The 14,108-nt window shown below is 48.3% G+C and overlaps 5 protein-coding genes across 5 annotated transcripts; 3 read left to right on the forward strand and 2 right to left on the reverse strand.

Moving 5' to 3' along the window:
* Positions 1-2,849: 2,849 nt before the first annotated feature.
* On the forward strand, positions 2,850-3,423 carry LOC143694124 (histone H4). Its single transcript, XM_077178678.1, has one exon. It carries the CDS (start codon positions 2,874-2,876, stop codon positions 3,183-3,185), a length of 312 nt encoding a protein of 103 aa, XP_077034793.1. The 5' UTR covers positions 2,850-2,873; the 3' UTR covers positions 3,186-3,423.
* On the reverse strand, positions 3,278-4,388 carry LOC129119234 (histone H2A type 2-C). The gene has a single exon (XM_054631132.2). It carries the CDS (start codon positions 4,367-4,369, stop codon positions 3,980-3,982), a length of 390 nt encoding a protein of 129 aa, XP_054487107.1. The 5' UTR covers positions 4,370-4,388; the 3' UTR covers positions 3,278-3,979.
* Positions 4,389-5,641: 1,253 nt separating this feature from the next.
* Positions 5,642-6,307, forward strand: LOC143694041 (histone H3). Its single transcript, XM_077177998.1, has one exon. It carries the CDS (start codon positions 5,665-5,667, stop codon positions 6,073-6,075), a length of 411 nt encoding a protein of 136 aa, XP_077034113.1. The 5' UTR covers positions 5,642-5,664; the 3' UTR covers positions 6,076-6,307.
* Positions 6,308-6,914: 607 nt separating this feature from the next.
* LOC129119235 (histone H2A type 2-C) lies at positions 6,915-8,036 on the forward strand. The gene has a single exon (XM_054631133.2). The coding sequence runs from the start codon at positions 6,945-6,947 to the stop codon at positions 7,332-7,334; it is 390 nt and encodes a 129-aa protein (XP_054487108.1). The 5' UTR covers positions 6,915-6,944; the 3' UTR covers positions 7,335-8,036.
* Positions 8,037-8,128: 92 nt separating this feature from the next.
* On the reverse strand, positions 8,129-8,440 carry LOC129119241 (histone H4). Its single transcript, XM_054631140.2, has one exon. The coding sequence runs from the start codon at positions 8,438-8,440 to the stop codon at positions 8,129-8,131; it is 312 nt and encodes a 103-aa protein (XP_054487115.1).
* Positions 8,441-14,108: the final 5,668 nt, after the last annotated feature.

A 14,108-nucleotide genomic window follows, 5' to 3' on the forward strand; every position in this document is an offset into this window, starting at 1 on the left:
GTTTGAGGTTAGTAGTTTGTAACATCTCTCATTTAATTGTGTGGTTAGCAAGACTTGCACAGAAGGCCAGCACAGAGCAGCCAGGAGCAGGGAGCAGCAGACATGCAGCTGTATGGAAGTGGTGAGTAAAGAGAAACCTGCTGGGGCTTGGGTTTGCTCAGACTGCAGTGAGACATGTACAAGGAAACTTAATAGCTGAAATTACTCAAAGGTGTTGAGGAAGGGGCCTGGTATCAGTAAGGTAAACTTCTGAGTAATTCCAATGTTAGTTGCCAAATCTAAGGCATGGTCTTTTTAATAAAAAATTTGCTAGGAAAAAAAAAAGGAAGAAAGAAAATAAATACAACCAAAAACAAAGTGGAGGAAAAATTGCAATCTGTTCTGGTTTTATCAATTCTTTAGGCCTTGGCGTGCTTGAGTACATAGCAAGGCTTTCAGGGGTTATCACTGTCAGCTACACCAGTGGAGGAAGACAGGAATTTTTGTTTGCATTTGACACTAATGAAAGTAAAGATGGGTTCTTAATCTTCAAGTCTGTTTGGGTTTAGAGTTTTATTATTTTCATTTTACCACATATGCTTACTGTCCCTACATGGTGAATAGTCGTAGCTTTAGTTTGTGGTTTTGTTTGGGTCTTTTGGATTGTTTGTTTTTTTTTTTTTTTTTTTACCTTCCCCTTGGGTAGCAGGATTATCTGGTTATGGTCCCTTCAAACTTGAGGGACACACAAGCTCTGTTAGGCTAGTATTGGGAACACAAAAGCTGTAAGTCTGGGAGAGGTCAGAAGAATACACAGTGCAGTAGTAGAACTTGTTTCTTAAAGTAGTAATATCAGCAGGGATCCAAGAGTGGGGAGAAATTAATGGGTGTTGTGAGCAGGACAGCCTTGAGATTCTGCTCTCTTTGAATTGCATGCTGGAGACATAATTATTATGCTTGAAGAAATGAGAAATTAACAGGAAACTTCTTTCTGGACCAATATCCCAACTGTGACAGAGGCTAGTAAATAAAGAGGGTAGGAGCTATAGCTGATAATCTATTGGTGGTCCTTTAGATTTTAGTGCTTTGTAGGCTGGAGACTCATTGAGTCAGAGGGGATGTCTTAAGAGAGAGGTGAATTAGGGAAAAGCAAATGGAGTTTTCTTCTTGGTGTATAGCAGTTGCTTTCTCTAGACAAAACATTTTTCTTGTTTTGGGATTTGCTTTAGCATTACAAATCAAAAGGTTGAGGAACAGGTGAGTGGGAGTGGTTGATGGACAGATGAGTGATGGCCATGTATATTACATGGACTGTATCCCTGTCACTGTGGAGAATTCCATTAATACATGGTTAGCTGTCCTCAGTGTCTGCCTGTGTTATCAAAGGCTGCTGGAAAACATGCATGAAATGAACAAAATGCCTACCAGCAAAGAGAGTGAAATGCATACCCTTCCCTGTAGCTCCAAGATGAAGATAATACGTGTGAAACAGAGAGAATGGCAACTCATGTAAAAGGAGAGATTAAAAGGAATCATAGGTCTTCAGGGCCAGACTGAGACATTCTTATATAAAATAACTGAGCTGAAAGATGCTGTGAAAGAATTACTTCACCATTATATTTTTAGGCCCCATAATATTTTACCCTGCTGGATTCACTGTGATTAAGGCAGAAAAAAAAAAGCCAGAGTCAATGAGAAAAAGGGTTGCCAGAGTTCAGAGATCTTTCCAAGCCCTTCACTTTAAGGGACTTTCCTCTGTCTCTGTGTGAGTAATAATGTGTGTATTTGGCCATGATGAGCTCAGGCAAATTCTCCATATTGGAATGATGTTAATTGCATAGAGCCAGTGGGTCCTGAACTGCAAATGGAGGACTGCAGGCATAGCTAACAGAAATGAGGCATGGATTGAAAAGTCATAATGACTGATTTTCAGAGTCATGAAGTTATACCAAAATAACAAAGAAAAATGTTGTAATTTGCAACATTCCCTTCTGAAAGGAAAACATATTACATGAAGGAATGAGTACCCACTCAGTATTGTGCCAGGCCTTTGAAAACATGGGGGTACACAGGAACACAGCTGGCACAGCAATTTTTGTTGTGCATTTGACGTATGTTAATAATTTGAATCCAGTTAATTATCTAATGGACATATATTGCATTTTGTATATCACCAATATGTTTGGAATGTAATGTGAAGAAAACAATAAAGAGAGAAAATAAAGGGTGAATGGGAAGGAATCACTGGAGACACTAGGATAGAAAATAAAGGGGGTTCAGTTCATTCCTGAAAAAGTCCTGTGCAGATTCGCCACTGATACAATACCCTGAGAGTCAGACATAGGCAACTTTGAGAAAAAAAAACGTTTACTTCTGGTCTAACGTGAAAACTTAGGCATGATGTCCCTCATGCTTCATGGTTTAGAGGACAAATACTAAACTAAGCTCCTGAAACTGACCGAAGAGTTCTTACGTTTATCAGTATATCAGTATATCGAATGCCTGAATGGAACCCCAGCAGTGAGAAGATGAGGTCACAGCAGGGCCATAAAAACGGTGTGCGGCGGCCGAAAGACCGCCACGTCCCTGAGCCGGGGAAAAAACCGAGCTTCTGCGTTCTCGGCATGCCTGGAGGGGGGAAACCAGGGAAAAGGCGCCCGGGGGAGCCGAGGGGCTGGGCAGGGCGAGCGGGGCGGGGCAGGCGGGCAGAGCGGGAGGCGGGGAAAGCGGCCGGGCCCGGGGCGGAGCCGAAGGGGCGGAGGCTCAGCCCGGGCCCCGCCCGGCGGGCCCGCCCCTGCTCCCAACCAGGTCGGACCGAACCCCATAAAGGCGCGGAGCGGGCGGCGCTGGCTCACACTGGCAGTGTCGGTAGCGGCAGCAGCGAGTGTGTGACCATGTCTGGCCGGGGCAAGGGCGGCAAGGGGCTCGGCAAGGGCGGCGCTAAGCGCCACCGCAAGGTGCTGCGCGACAACATCCAGGGCATCACTAAGCCGGCCATCCGCCGCCTGGCTCGGCGCGGCGGCGTCAAGCGCATCTCGGGGCTGATCTATGAGGAGACGCGCGGCGTGCTCAAGGTCTTCCTGGAGAACGTGATCCGCGACGCCGTCACCTACACGGAGCACGCCAAGAGGAAGACGGTCACGGCCATGGACGTGGTCTACGCCCTCAAGCGCCAGGGTCGCACTCTCTACGGCTTCGGCGGCTAAAGCCTCGCCTTCCTGCCGGACCGCCGCCACAACAACCCCAAAGGCTCTTTTAAGAGCCACCCACCTAGTCCTTGAAAAGAGCTGTATCGCTGTATTTTGACATTCGTTTATTGTTGTATTTGTCTCTTGATTTCTTCCCTTTCACACAGTACCCTTCATTCTCCTCTCTACATCCCACATCGGGTAAGTCGGGCTGCTGTTCAAAAAACCACAAAACCCACTGAGGACAACAATTAATTAGCCTTTCCGAGAAAAATTTGAGCAACATGCTATAAGCTTAAGTTCTGCACAACAAACTGCCGCAGCATTGTTTTGCTGCCTTTGAGAACCAACTACGGCGCCCACAGTACTGAGCCTCTGGAGGTGCTTCTCCGCTCTCCCGCCCGCCGCTGCCGCCCGCGGGAGCCCCGGGCCGTGGCCAGGGCGGGTTTGGCGCGCGCGCCATTTCCTAAAGCCCGCGCGGGACGCGATTGGCTCCGGGACATTCCGCGCTCCCTCTGCCCGCGATCGGCCCGGGACAGCGGCTCCCTGCGCGCCGGGAACAGAGAGATGCCACCGCTCCCATCCGTACCAACAATGAACACGCAACCCCGCCAGAACCGGCCCGGGTTAAATACAGCGAACACACGCCAAACCACACACACACACACAGAGACAAACACAGCCAGTCCTTTCTTTCCCTTCCCCGCGGTACCCGGGCCGTAGCATTTCAAGCTCTTTCTCGAGACTGTGGGTGGCTCTGAAAAGAGCCTTTGGGGTTCGCTTCTGGGCTCCGGACGCTTTCACCGCCCGCTTTACTTGCTCTTGGCTTTGTGACTCTCCGTCTTCTTGGGCAGCAGCACGGCCTGGATGTTGGGCAGCACGCCGCCCTGCGCGATCGTCACCTTGCCCAGCAGCTTGTTGAGCTCCTCGTCGTTGCGGATGGCGAGCTGCAGGTGGCGGGGGATGATGCGCGTCTTCTTGTTGTCGCGGGCCGCGTTGCCCGCCAGCTCCAGGATCTCGGCCGTCAGGTACTCCAGCACGGCCGCCAGGTACACCGGCGCGCCGGCGCCCACGCGCTCCGCGTAGTTGCCCTTGCGCAGCAGCCGGTGCACGCGGCCCACGGGGAACTGCAGCCCGGCCCGCGACGAGCGCGACTTGGCCTTGGCCCGCGCCTTGCCGCCCTGCTTCCCACGCCCAGACATCTTCTCGCACTCCTCGCTCGCTCCGCACACAGAGTCCCGCCAACAACGACACGCAGCGACACCGACACCGCCGCCCTCAGCCCTCCGCCTTTATATCCCCTCCCTGCGCGCGACCGCCGCCTCCTGATAGGCCGAGCCCTCCTCTCGGGGCACGCGCTGCCCAATGGCGCAGCGAATCTCACGCTGACCAATCGCGACGGCCGCAGCGCCCAGAGGCTACGCCCACGCCCTCCGCCCGACCAATGACGAGCCGCGGAGGGCGGGCCTCGGCTCGCGGCCCCTCCCACGGGAACCGCCGCTCCCGCCCGGACCGGCGGGGCCGCGCTGCCCCGTCCCGCGCCGTGATCGCTCTCTGCCCTGTGCTAGGGTTCTTCTAAAGCCGCCGGGCTGCACTGTGCCGGTTGGAGGTGCCGGGTCGAGGACAGAAAGAGGAAAAGAGAGACAGTGGGGCGGTGTCTCTCGTGAGGGGGAAAGGGGGGACGCAGGGGACCACGCACGCACTAACAAGGGAGTAATGCCCTCCTACATTTTTAGCGGAACCGATTTTAAACAAGGGGCTCTAAACTTCAAATTAAAATGAATGTAAACCTTCCTTTACAAGCCTTGATTCCTAGCCATGCCTTCTTGTTCATAACTGCTTGTTAAAGTTTACGTATCAGTGTATTACCTGTAAAAATCGAAAGCTCTGACTGTTTTTTTATTCTTGGGCTGAAAATAAGTACTTTATTATCCTTTTAAATTTTTGTTTTCAAGTAGACATTGTCATCTACTATTTTCACTCACTTTAGAATTCATAATCATGTCACAGCGTAAGGTATGTAGATAAAACTACAAATACTTTCAAGTGAATTTTTGTCCTTGTCAACTCTGTACAAATATATCCACGAAAATAGAAGGGAAACTTTCACACTTAAAGGATGATAAAGCGAAGTAGTAAGAAAGATTCAATTATAAAATTGTGTAATGTAAAAAAAAGCTTTACGGCCTGCGTGGTTTGATATTCAAGTTAAATTTCGTCAGATAATAAAAATACCAAGTCTTAAAAATTCCGGAAACAGAAATAGTACACATTATAGCTTTTTACAAGAACACTGAGTATTCAGTAGGAATTGAGTCTGTAAAGGGTAGGCGGTATCGGCTAAGGGCGGGAATTTTAAAATTTGAATCAACCAATCAAATGTAGCATTCACCCGCCTGCCTATCAGAGAAGGCACCAGTGCTATAAATACTCCCCAAACACAGACAGCCGTTCACTGTAGCTGTTAGTCGGCACTTGGTCGCTTGTAGCGGGAGTTATGGCGCGGACGAAGCAGACGGCGCGGAAGTCGACGGGCGGCAAGGCGCCCCGCAAGCAGCTGGCCACCAAGGCTGCCCGCAAGAGCGCGCCGGCCACGGGCGGCGTCAAGAAGCCGCACCGCTACCGGCCCGGCACGGTGGCGCTGCGCGAGATCCGGCGCTACCAGAAGTCCACGGAGCTGCTGATCCGCAAGCTGCCCTTCCAGCGGCTGGTGCGCGAGATCGCGCAGGACTTCAAGACCGACCTGCGCTTCCAGAGCTCTGCCGTCATGGCGCTGCAGGAGGCCAGCGAGGCCTACCTGGTGGGGCTCTTCGAGGACACCAACCTGTGCGCCATCCACGCCAAGCGCGTCACCATCATGCCCAAGGACATCCAGCTGGCCCGCCGCATCCGCGGAGAACGCGCGTAAGCCTTGTCAGAACTTTGCTACTTTTATTTAAAGTATCTAAATCAACACAAAGGCTCTTTTAAGAGCCACCACAAACACAGTAAAAGGAGCTGTTACACAAAGTATTGCATTACGCTCATACGGGTACTTACCAAAACCCCCCTTATACAATTATGTATAGAACTTGATTATTCTGGAGAGAGCAGAGGTAGTGTTGTGTTGCACTTTATATATTTCAATTTCGGGATACAGAGGAGAGTTATTTTCAGATGCGGAGAAGTGTATGAGGTTTTATAAGCTCGAAATAAGGATCGAAACGGTGTTAAAATCGTCCGAAACCGCGGGGAAAAAACCCACCGTAGAACAAGAGGAAATTCACTGCCCTCACAGAGCGTGCGTGGTCCCCTGCGTCCCCCCTTTCCCCCTCACGAGAGACACCGCCCCACTGTCTCTCTTTTCCTCTTTCTGTCCTCGACCCGGCACCTCCAACCGGCACAGTGCAGCCCGGCGGCTTTAGAAGAACCCTAGCACAGGGCAGAGAGCGATCACGGCGCGGGACGGGGCAGCGCGGCCCCGCCGGTCCGGGCGGGAGCGGCGGTTCCCGTGGGAGGGGCCGCGAGCCGAGGCCCGCCCTCCGCGGCTCGTCATTGGTCGGGCGGAGGGCGTGGGCGTAGCCTCTGGGCGCTGCGGCCGTCGCGATTGGTCAGCGTGAGATTCGCTGCGCCATTGGGCAGCGCGTGCCCCGAGAGGAGGGCTCGGCCTATCAGGAGGCGGCGGTCGCGCGCAGGGAGGGGATATAAAGGCGGAGGGCTGAGGGCGGCGGTGTCGGTGTCGCTGCGTGTCGTTGTCGGCGGGACTCTGTGTGCGGAGCGAGCGAGGAGTGCGAGAAGATGTCTGGGCGCGGGAAGCAGGGCGGCAAGGCGCGGGCCAAGGCCAAGTCGCGCTCGTCGCGGGCCGGGCTGCAGTTCCCCGTGGGCCGCGTGCACCGGCTGCTGCGCAAGGGCAACTACGCGGAGCGCGTGGGCGCCGGCGCGCCGGTGTACCTGGCGGCCGTGCTGGAGTACCTGACGGCCGAGATCCTGGAGCTGGCGGGCAACGCGGCCCGCGACAACAAGAAGACGCGCATCATCCCCCGCCACCTGCAGCTCGCCATCCGCAACGACGAGGAGCTCAACAAGCTGCTGGGCAAGGTGACGATCGCGCAGGGCGGCGTGCTGCCCAACATCCAGGCCGTGCTGCTGCCCAAGAAGACGGAGAGTCACAAAGCCAAGAGCAAGTAAAGCGGGCGGTGAAAGCGTCCGGAGCCCAGAAGCGAACCCCAAAGGCTCTTTTCAGAGCCACCCACAGTCTCGAGAAAGAGCTTGAAATGCTACGGCCCGGGTACCGCGGGGAAGGGAAAGAAAGGACTGGCTGTGTTTGTCTCTGTGTGTGTGTGTGTGGTTTGGCGTGTGTTCGCTGTATTTAACCCGGGCCGGTTCTGGCGGGGTTGCGTGTTCATTGTTGGTACGGATGGGAGCGGTGGCATCTCTCTGTTCCCGGCGCGCAGGGAGCCGCTGTCCCGGGCCGATCGCGGGCAGAGGGAGCGCGGAATGTCCCGGAGCCAATCGCGTCCCGCGCGGGCTTTAGGAAATGGCGCGCGCGCCAAACCCGCCCTGGCCACGGCCCGGGGCTCCCGCGGGCGGCAGCGGCGGGCGGGAGAGCGGAGAAGCACCTCCAGAGGCTCAGTACTGTGGGCGCCGTAGTTGGTTCTCAAAGGCAGCAAAACAATGCTGCGGCAGTTTGTTGTGCAGAACTTAAGCTTATAGCATGTTGCTCAAATTTTTCTCGGAAAGGCTAATTAATTGTTGTCCTCAGTGGGTTTTGTGGTTTTTTGAACAGCAGCCCGACTTACCCGATGTGGGATGTAGAGAGGAGAATGAAGGGTACTGTGTGAAAGGGAAGAAATCAAGAGACAAATACAACAATAAACGAATGTCAAAATACAGCGATACAGCTCTTTTCAAGGACTAGGTGGGTGGCTCTTAAAAGAGCCTTTGGGGTTGTTGTGGCGGCGGTCCGGCAGGAAGGCGAGGCTTTAGCCGCCGAAGCCGTAGAGAGTGCGACCCTGGCGCTTGAGGGCGTAGACCACGTCCATGGCCGTGACCGTCTTCCTCTTGGCGTGCTCCGTGTAGGTGACGGCGTCGCGGATCACGTTCTCCAGGAAGACCTTGAGCACGCCGCGCGTCTCCTCATAGATCAGCCCCGAGATGCGCTTGACGCCGCCGCGCCGAGCCAGGCGGCGGATGGCCGGCTTGGTGATGCCCTGGATGTTGTCGCGCAGCACCTTGCGGTGGCGCTTAGCGCCGCCCTTGCCGAGCCCCTTACCGCCCTTGCCCCGGCCAGACATGGTCACACACTCGCTGCTGCCGCTACCGACACTGCCAGTGTGAGCCAGCGCCGCCCGCTCCGCGCCTTTATGGGGTTCGGTCCGACCTGGTTGGGAGCAGGGGCGGGCCCGCCGGGCGGGGCCCGGGCTGAGCCTCCGCCCCTTCGGCTCCGCCCCGGGCCCGGCCGCTTTCCCCGCCTCCCGCTCTGCCCGCCTGCCCCGCCCCGCTCGCCCTGCCCAGCCCCTCGGTTCCCCCGAGCCCCTTTTTTCGGCTTCGTCCCCTCCGGGCAGTGGCGGCCCCAGAGCTGTGTCTGTATTTCCAGCGGGTCCTCGCGGTGCTGTCGGTCCGGGCTCGCTGTGTCACGGCTCAGGTTCCCGGGATGGCTGCAGGCTCTGCACTCTTACTCCGGGGCTCGGCTGCTCCCGCCGTCTCCGCGAACCCTCAGCGTGTGCGTGCGTTCCGCTCTCCCGGTGCCGGGCTCCCGAAAAGCAAAATGCATTGGGAGCCTTTTTCCCGAACTTCACTCTCTTCTCTCCTGCTGCACAGCATGTAATTTCTTTCTAACTTTGCCACATCACTTTTTCTACCTAATGACATAACGGAAATATATTTTTTTCTTCCTATTGTTGTTGCTCTTTCAGATTTACAACACATATCTTCTACCTTACTGTGTTGTTTTACCTACAGCACAACATATTTTTTTTTTTACCTGTCAAATTTGAGTATAAATAACCCACCTTTTGGGCATACTAATTTTTGCCAAGCCTGGGTGCAGAACTACTAGTTTAATTTTCTTTTATTTCCTTTAGTGAGTAGCACTAAATCCTCTTAATCTCTTGTTGTTCTTATGCTGTGTACTGTGTACTAGGAACTTATGTGACAGTACTTTATAAATAAACTTAACCAAGTACAGCTTGCAGTGAAAATAATTGCCAGAAAAGTGTATGTCCACTTCATTAGTCTTTCTCCTCTTTTAGAGATATATTTTGGGCCTACATATACTATGGAACCCTTTTAAGCACTACTTCATGTAAATATATATATATATAAATACTAGAAAATAATGAATAGCTTAATAATGTATAAAAGCGCTGGCTAACCATGGCAAGTATTGTGTTAATTAATCATAAAAATTCTGAAAGAATTTCCAACAGTTTTTCTTAATTTATTTCTCCCATTTAAGTTTTCCTAGATGGGTTTTTTGGGGGGGAATTGTTGTTTTTTGAGGGATGTGGTGGTGTTTGTTTTTCTGCTTAATTTGGTTTTGGCTTGGTTTGTTTTTTTCTTTCACAAAATCAGTAGGGAACTATCATTTTTTGTGGAAGATATTTTGATTTCTATGTTACAAACACACAAGTTGACTTCTTTATATTTCACTAGTGAGGACCAGCACTGAACGTGAGTATGTCAGCTGTGAACTGAATCTCAAAATGACTTCCAGCCACAGGAAAGAGCAGAAATCGCTGTGAAATGGCTGCCCTGGGCTTTATATGCCTCCAGATGTTTACAGATATGCAGAGCCTTGGAAACCAAGGTTTCTCAATTACTGTATTTTTATTTAGCACTTTTTTGAATAATATTTTCACTCACTTATGAGCCATCTGGTTATATTCCTCACTTTTATCTACCACAATGCATTCTGAAGAATCCACCAGATAATCTCCTTTTATATGCAACAGACAAAACCTCCACAAAACTGCAAACAGCAGGGACACACTTTTCCTTGAATTTTGGTTGTTTACTCGAAATTCCAAGCGCCAAAGACTAGATTAAAGTTCTCTTGGAAGCTTTGCTTCATTCATCTGCAATTTACACCATTAGGTTAAAAATAAATCTGCCTCTTTTGTGAATGCTCAGTAAAGAGATTTTAATGCAGCAGTATTAAGATAAAAGAAACATTAAAAAGGAAGGAGGAATTAAGTATCTTTTTTTTTAGAAGAAACAATTTATATTTTAAGTTAGTTTAATAGAAACTGAAAGGGGAAAAAACCCATGTTTTAATGTTACAATAAAAGATGTATTTTGTTAAAACTACAACATTGACTTAATAAGCTTTGAAGCAGGCATGCAGACATTCCACTCAATGCAGAAAGACCCGGAGTGGTCTAAAGTAACCCCCAGAGTCTGGTCTGCTACACAGTAACAGGAATTCAGTTACCTGGTATCAATGGACGTGGGGAACTCCATGAACTGATTTTGCCCTATGAGGGGAAAGAAAAAAAATCCGCACAGTTCAGAAATTTTGCGATCATCCTTGACTTCACTCACTACACTGTATAAAACCTTTATCTGCTTGTGCCATACCTGGAGTTTCCAAAGTGCAATTCCTGTTCATTGGTTGTAGACAAGAAGGCTTCACTCACGTCCTGCTACTACAATTCTGGAAAACTCTAACATCCTTTCCAGAAAACCACTCTAGGTCACAGCATTCTGCACTCAGCTTTGGGAATCTGACCTGAAAGTGGCTCTTTGTATTCCATGCTTATTACCAGATCTGTACTGTTGACTAAACATAAAATGTCCCTTCTCACAATCCACTTTTTTTTTGCCAGCTCCAGCAGCAGATTTAGGTCTTATGCTGTGTCAGAAACTCCTTATGTTCCACTTAAGAAGGAAAAAAAATTACAGTCCATTTGTGTTTCTGCATGCTGAGCAAGAGGATTTCTCTCCTGTCAATGGTATTAGTGGACAAAGACTGAAAGACAGCGGTACAGTTTCCATCTGTGTTTGAATAGTGTGAATTTTCATTTCTGTGTTTTAAGAATTGTTTCATTTCCTGAAAATGAGGCATGCTCTATTGCATAAGGAAAAAAAAAAAGAAATAAATAAAAAAAAAGAAATAAAATTTATATGTCTTTCAAATGTGGAATACAGACTTTTTTAACATTCTGAAGTGCATATCTCACCTTAAGCCTTGGCCTATACCCAGAAATTATTAGATATATAAAATAAGATTACTGTACAACCAAGCCAGGAGCCTCACCATTGTGGAAGCCACAACACTTGATGAAGAATTTGGGTGCTGTTCATTGAGGAAAGGGGCCATGAAAATACTAAATCTACTTTTGTTACAGGACATTTTCACTTTACTAGTCATTCAGAAAAATAAATGTCAGTGGGTGCAGAGGAAAATAATGGCAGCCTTTCACTTATTTAAGCAGGAGTAGCAAAGATTCATTGTTTATTTTACATTAGAACACCCATGCTAGGCATCAGCTTTGAATCTGGCATTAAAGCACAGAAAAGCAATAATTTCTTACTACCTACCCTATTTGTCTTTGGAACAGGAGCAGGGGTAGATGTCCAATTTTTGTAAGCAATATGCATAAAGTGTAATTAATTTACAGCATGTGTAGGATTTTGATGCAGAACATGAACCCACTTGGCAATGGCTCTTTTTTTTTTCCCCTTTTCTCCTCTATTAACCTTCTAAAAAAATTCTGGGCAGAATCTCTGTACAGGCCTGTGCTAATTCATGAACATGTTTATTCCCTGGAAAGAAAGCAACAATATTTTACTAAGATATTTTGATATTTCTATTCATATTTGCTGATTTTAAAAATATGGGGATGGTGAATGGAGTGATGATACCCAAACACAACTTCAATGTGAAGAAAAGATGGAGTATCAAAGCCTTGGGAAGCCTCCTTGGTATGCACATGCAAGTGCACCAACCTGCTGTGTTGAGCACATGTTCCCTTTTTTGGGTTTTTCTATAGGGGCTGAAAAAATAAATTTTAGTCTACAGTGGCTGAGAAATTAAAACCCACTTACTGGATTACAGTACAAATACTTGGATGATTCTAAGGCATTATGCTTGAATATCCAAAAGCAAAGCACAGCTGAAGAAAAAAGTCAGGCAAGTGATCTCTGACTTGCACCAACACTCAGGTCTGCCCTTCCTGCCTTATGCTCACCTTTGTTTTGGTCTGCACCGAGTAGGAGTTCAAAATGGTTCATTTCCCACGGGCATCCACCCCACCAATCTGTCATTTCTTGGTCTCTCACAGTGGGTAGGGGTTATCTCCAAGGCTCAGTGATGTCTCACATGAAGGAAAGATGAGCTTGAGAGAGTAGAATCACAACTCGAAACACTTTGCAGTTTCTAAGTAAATCAATATACAATCATGACAATGAAAATAATGAAAAATACTAATCGTTCTGTTTATATTTCCAGGAATTTCAGAATTCCTTTCTGCCACAATGAAGTAGGAAGAAATAAAAGGATTACCGAGTCTTTCAGGGGTAGATCAACATTACAACAGTTCCTATACAAGCCCAGAAAGTGGACAGAAAGCTGCCAATAAATGTGACTATTTTGACACAAATAACCATTTATATACAAGTATCAAGGGACTAAAGAACTCCAGATCTTAGCACTAGTGCCTCTGGGAGGTTTTGAACTGTTCTTGGCTATGGGGTTACTATTACTAGTTTATAAAAAAATATTTTCAGCATTCTGGTAGTGTTCAGTAGTGTCACAGAAGGCCTTAATCCTCCCCCACTATAGGAAATAGTATCAGATTAAGTGGGCATTAAATTTATTTTCCCATTTCTGTGATTAATCAAGAAAGAGTGCAACATTCTGCAGGGTCACACTGCGGTTTGTTATGCTTGTTATTATTATCCAAAACGTGCATTTACCTTTGTTTTATAGGTTTACTAAGGGACACCTCAGTAAGCTGTATTTTTTCAACATTTACCTTCAAGCAGGGAAAAAACGGTATTTCAAATTACTCGAATAAATCCAGTGTTTCCTCTGATTGGATCAGTTTAGATTTTTCAATTAAACATGGGTAATAAGAAAAGAACGTGACGTTTCTCAAATTACTGAAGTCGCTGTTTCTTTATTTTCACACTCTCAAACAGCAGGGACTCCAGGTTTTGCCGGCATTTCATTCATCCTTTCTCACCTCCTTTCAGCACTGAATTTAGCTGCTCGCAGGGCTTTAGGAGCTGATGATAGCCCCGGATATGGGGGGTACAGAAGACAATACTGCTGCCCGCAGACTGTTAACTGGTCGGTGTTTGAAAGAAAGCAACATTGCACTGAAAACGAAGGGGAAAAAAAAAAGAGAATCCATCCATTGTTTGTAATATGGAGCTGCCACTTCCCAGGGCAGGAATCCTCTTGCTAAGGTGTGGGTTCTTTTCTTCTGAAAGTAAAGAAGTCTCGAATCACCAGTTGGTGTTATCAAAGATACAAGCGTACACAATCAACATTCTTTCATTAAAACCGAGAAACCAGTTTTGCTTTAAGTCTCCTGGCTACTCAACATACCCTCAAAAAAAAAAAGATTTTTCAGGTTTAACTCCCCGTACAATTCAAAATTCAGTATACTCCAGATTCTGTTTCCCAATCAATTTTAATTAATTATGAGGCAGAGAAGGATAATTACTCTTTAAATATACTCTTATTACTCTGTCTGTATTAACACTAAAAGCAGGTAAACTGTAATTGCAGTTATCCTGATTTCTGAATTTAATAAAGCAAAGCTGCTTCGTTAAGGTTATACGGAAAATGCAGCGACAGGAGCATCAGTGTACAGAGGGTGCACACAGTCGGTGCTTTGTTCCATTGAAATGCCCAAGCACAAGGAAAGGAACATGGACTTTCACACACGCTGCTAAAGCACGAACATCTCCCCAAAAGGCACTGGCTGTGAGACCGTGATCTCTGAAGAGGCT

This window comes from Agelaius phoeniceus, chromosome 5 (genome assembly GCF_051311805.1).
Source record: "Agelaius phoeniceus isolate bAgePho1 chromosome 5, bAgePho1.hap1, whole genome shotgun sequence".
In the NCBI taxonomy this organism is placed as follows: Eukaryota; Metazoa; Chordata; class Aves; order Passeriformes; family Icteridae; genus Agelaius; species Agelaius phoeniceus.